At 48.0% G+C, this 2,892-nt stretch overlaps 1 protein-coding gene across 1 annotated transcript; it reads right to left on the bottom strand.

Annotated features, from left to right (window-relative positions):
• Nucleotides 1-428: 428 nt before the first annotated feature.
• Nucleotides 429-1,415, bottom strand: LOC129850920 (uncharacterized). Its single transcript, XM_055917086.1, has one exon. It carries the CDS (start codon nucleotides 1,413-1,415, stop codon nucleotides 429-431), a length of 987 nt encoding a protein of 328 aa, XP_055773061.1.
• Between the last annotated feature and the right edge of the window lie 1,477 nt (nucleotides 1,416-2,892).

Below are 2,892 nucleotides of genomic sequence, written 5' to 3' on the forward strand. Positions count from 1 at the left end.
TAATGTTTAATCAGTAGTTTACTCGGTAGCAGGTCTATAATGTTTTTCTGTAGTATTTTTACCAAACACGTTGTTGTCCACCTCGTTCCCCACCAACCTGTTAACCTTTATATCTGGGCAGGGGAAAGGACAGCTGATCTGTGGTTCTCTCTAACGACCTCGTGTTTGAGGAAGTAACGCTTCCCGAACCCTGCTGACAAACATTCCCCAGCCACACACACACAGCCTGGTTTCTGGACCTTCTGCCATATCACATGACCAGCTTAAAACGGATACTTCCTGTCCCATCCATCCCGAGGAGAAATTGACGGGATTAAAGATTATAAAATAATCCCGTCCCAAACCTGGGTCAAACACCTCCATCCAATTATGAGGCTCCCTGCCTTTTGAAGGTGACGCAGTTGATCCTGAAACCCCTCATTATGGTTTTATCCTAGCCCACTGGGCTTGGGGCTTCTATAGGGACCAGGGTTGGGCTTAGGGCTTCTATGGGGACCAGGGTTGGGTTTGAGGACATTGGGTTTGGGGCTTCTATAGGGACCAGGGTTGGGTTTGGGGCTTCTATAGGGACCAGGGTTGGGTTTGGGGCTTCTATAGGGACCAGGGTTGGGCTTGGGGCTTCTATAGGGACCAGGGTTGGGTTTGGGGCTTCTATAGGGACCATGGTTGGGTTTGGGGCTTCTATAGGGACCGGGGTTGGGTTTGGGGCTTCTATAGGGACCAGGGTTGGGTTTGGGGCTTCTATAGGGACCAGGGTCGGGTTTGGAGCTTCTATAGGGACCAGGGTTGGGTTTGGGGCTTCTATAGGGACCAGGGTTGGGTTTGGGGCTTCTATAGGGACCAGGGTTGGGTTTGGGGCTTCTATAGGGACCAGGGTTGGGTTTGGGGCTTCTATAAGGACCAGGGTTGGGTTTGGGGCTTCTATGGGGACCAGGGTTGGGTTTTGGGGCTTCTATAGGGACCAGGGTTGGGTTTGAGGACATTGGGTTTGGGGCTTCTATGGGGACCAGGGTTGGGTTTGGGGCTTCTATAAGGACCAGGGTTGGGTTTGGGGCTTCTATAGGGACCAGGGTTGGGTTTGAGGACATTGGGTTTGGGGCTTCTATAGGGACCAGGGTTGGGTTTGGGGCTTCTATAGGGACCAGGGTTGGGTTTGGGGCTTCTATGGGGACCAGGGTTGGGTTTGGGGCTTCTATGGGGACCAGGGTTGGGTTTGGGGCTTCTATAGGGACCAGGGTTGGGTTTGGGGCTTCTATAGGGACCAGGGTTGGGTTTGGGGCTTCTATAGGGACCAGGGTTGGGTTTGGGGCTTCTATAAGGACCAGGGTTGGGTTTGGGGCTTCTACAGGGACCAGGGTTGGGTTTGGGGCTTCTATAGGGACCAGGGTTGGGCTTGGGGCTTCTATAGGGACCATGGTTGGGTTTGAGGACACTGGGCTTGGGGCTTCTATTGGGACCAGGGTTGGGTTTACCAAGGTTGGGGCTATCGAGATTGGGGCTACCCTACCTGAGACCCTCCCACCATGGCCTGGGCCAATCCCTAGCCCCGGGGGTATGGAGGCCAAGTCGGGGGCCCTGAAGAAGGCATTAGGTATGGGAGGCCCACCAGGTTGTCAGGTGACTGATATTCATAAGGGCCCGGCCAGGTAAAATTCCCCTCAGGCAGAGGGTAGTGGAGCGTATCAGGACGGAGACGTGAGATGGAGACGGTAGATTTCTGATAATTGACTAGATGGAAACGACCGACTAGCACTTAATGGAAGTTTAGCAGGGGCACATGTTATGAATGGGGGAGTGTGAAATACCTGCTGTATTTTCACGATTGGGACATCTTTGTAATAAAATGTAAAAAATAATGAGACTTTTAAAATAAATGTGATGTTTTATAGAGTAGCCAAGAATATGTATTTTAGCAGAACTGTTACTGCTCATAATATGAAAGAAGATATAAATAAATGTCCACTGGTCCCAGAGAAGGGCAGATCCCAGTCTGGTTTAGAGGAATAATTGACTTATTGTCATGTTCATTTGTTTGTGTATTTACCCCTGAATGTGTCAAGTCAAACGTGGACTTGAAGTGTAAATAGAGCAGAGGGCCAGTGGGTAGTCAGGGAGTTTGTTGGGGTACATTGCATGAATGGCAGAGCATAGGCCTCCCAATAGACGCATACATAAATAGGTCTACCAATGGACGCATACGTAAATAGGCCTACCAATAGACGCATACATAAATAGGCCTACCAATAGACGCATACATAAATAGGCCTACCAATAGACGCATACATAAATAGGCCTACCAATAGACGCATACATTAATAGGCCTACCAATAGATGCATACATAAATAGGCCTACCAATAGACGCATACATAAATAGGCCTACCAATAGACGCATACATAAATAGGCCTACCAATAGACGCATACATAAATAGGCCTACCAATAGACGCATACATTAATAGGCCTACCAATAGACGCATACATAAATAGGCCTACCAATAGACGCATACATAAATAGGCCTACCAATAGACGCATACATAAATAGGCCTCCCAATAGACGCATACATAAATAGGCCTACCAATAGACGCATACATAAATAGGCCTACCAATAGACGCATACATAAATAGGCCTACCAATAGACGCATACATAAATAGGCCTACCAATAGACGCATACATTAATAGGCCTACCAATAGACGCATACATAAATAGGCCTACCAATAGACGCGTACATAAATAGGCCTACCAATAGACGCGTACATAAATAGGTCTACCAATAGACGCATACATAAATAGGCCTACCAATAGACGCATACATAAATAGGCCTACCAATAGACGCATACATTAATAGGTCCTACCAATAGACGCATACATTAATAGGTCTACCAATAG

The sequence above is a fragment of the Salvelinus fontinalis genome, unplaced genomic scaffold (genome assembly GCF_029448725.1).
Source record: "Salvelinus fontinalis isolate EN_2023a unplaced genomic scaffold, ASM2944872v1 scaffold_2470, whole genome shotgun sequence".
Taxonomy (NCBI): Eukaryota; Metazoa; Chordata; class Actinopteri; order Salmoniformes; family Salmonidae; genus Salvelinus; species Salvelinus fontinalis.

Coding starts and splice junctions, on each gene's coding strand:
- LOC129850920 (XM_055917086.1), bottom strand. CDS start 1,415: ATGGTCCCTATAGAAGCCCCAAGCCCAACCCTGGTCCCTATAGAAGCC.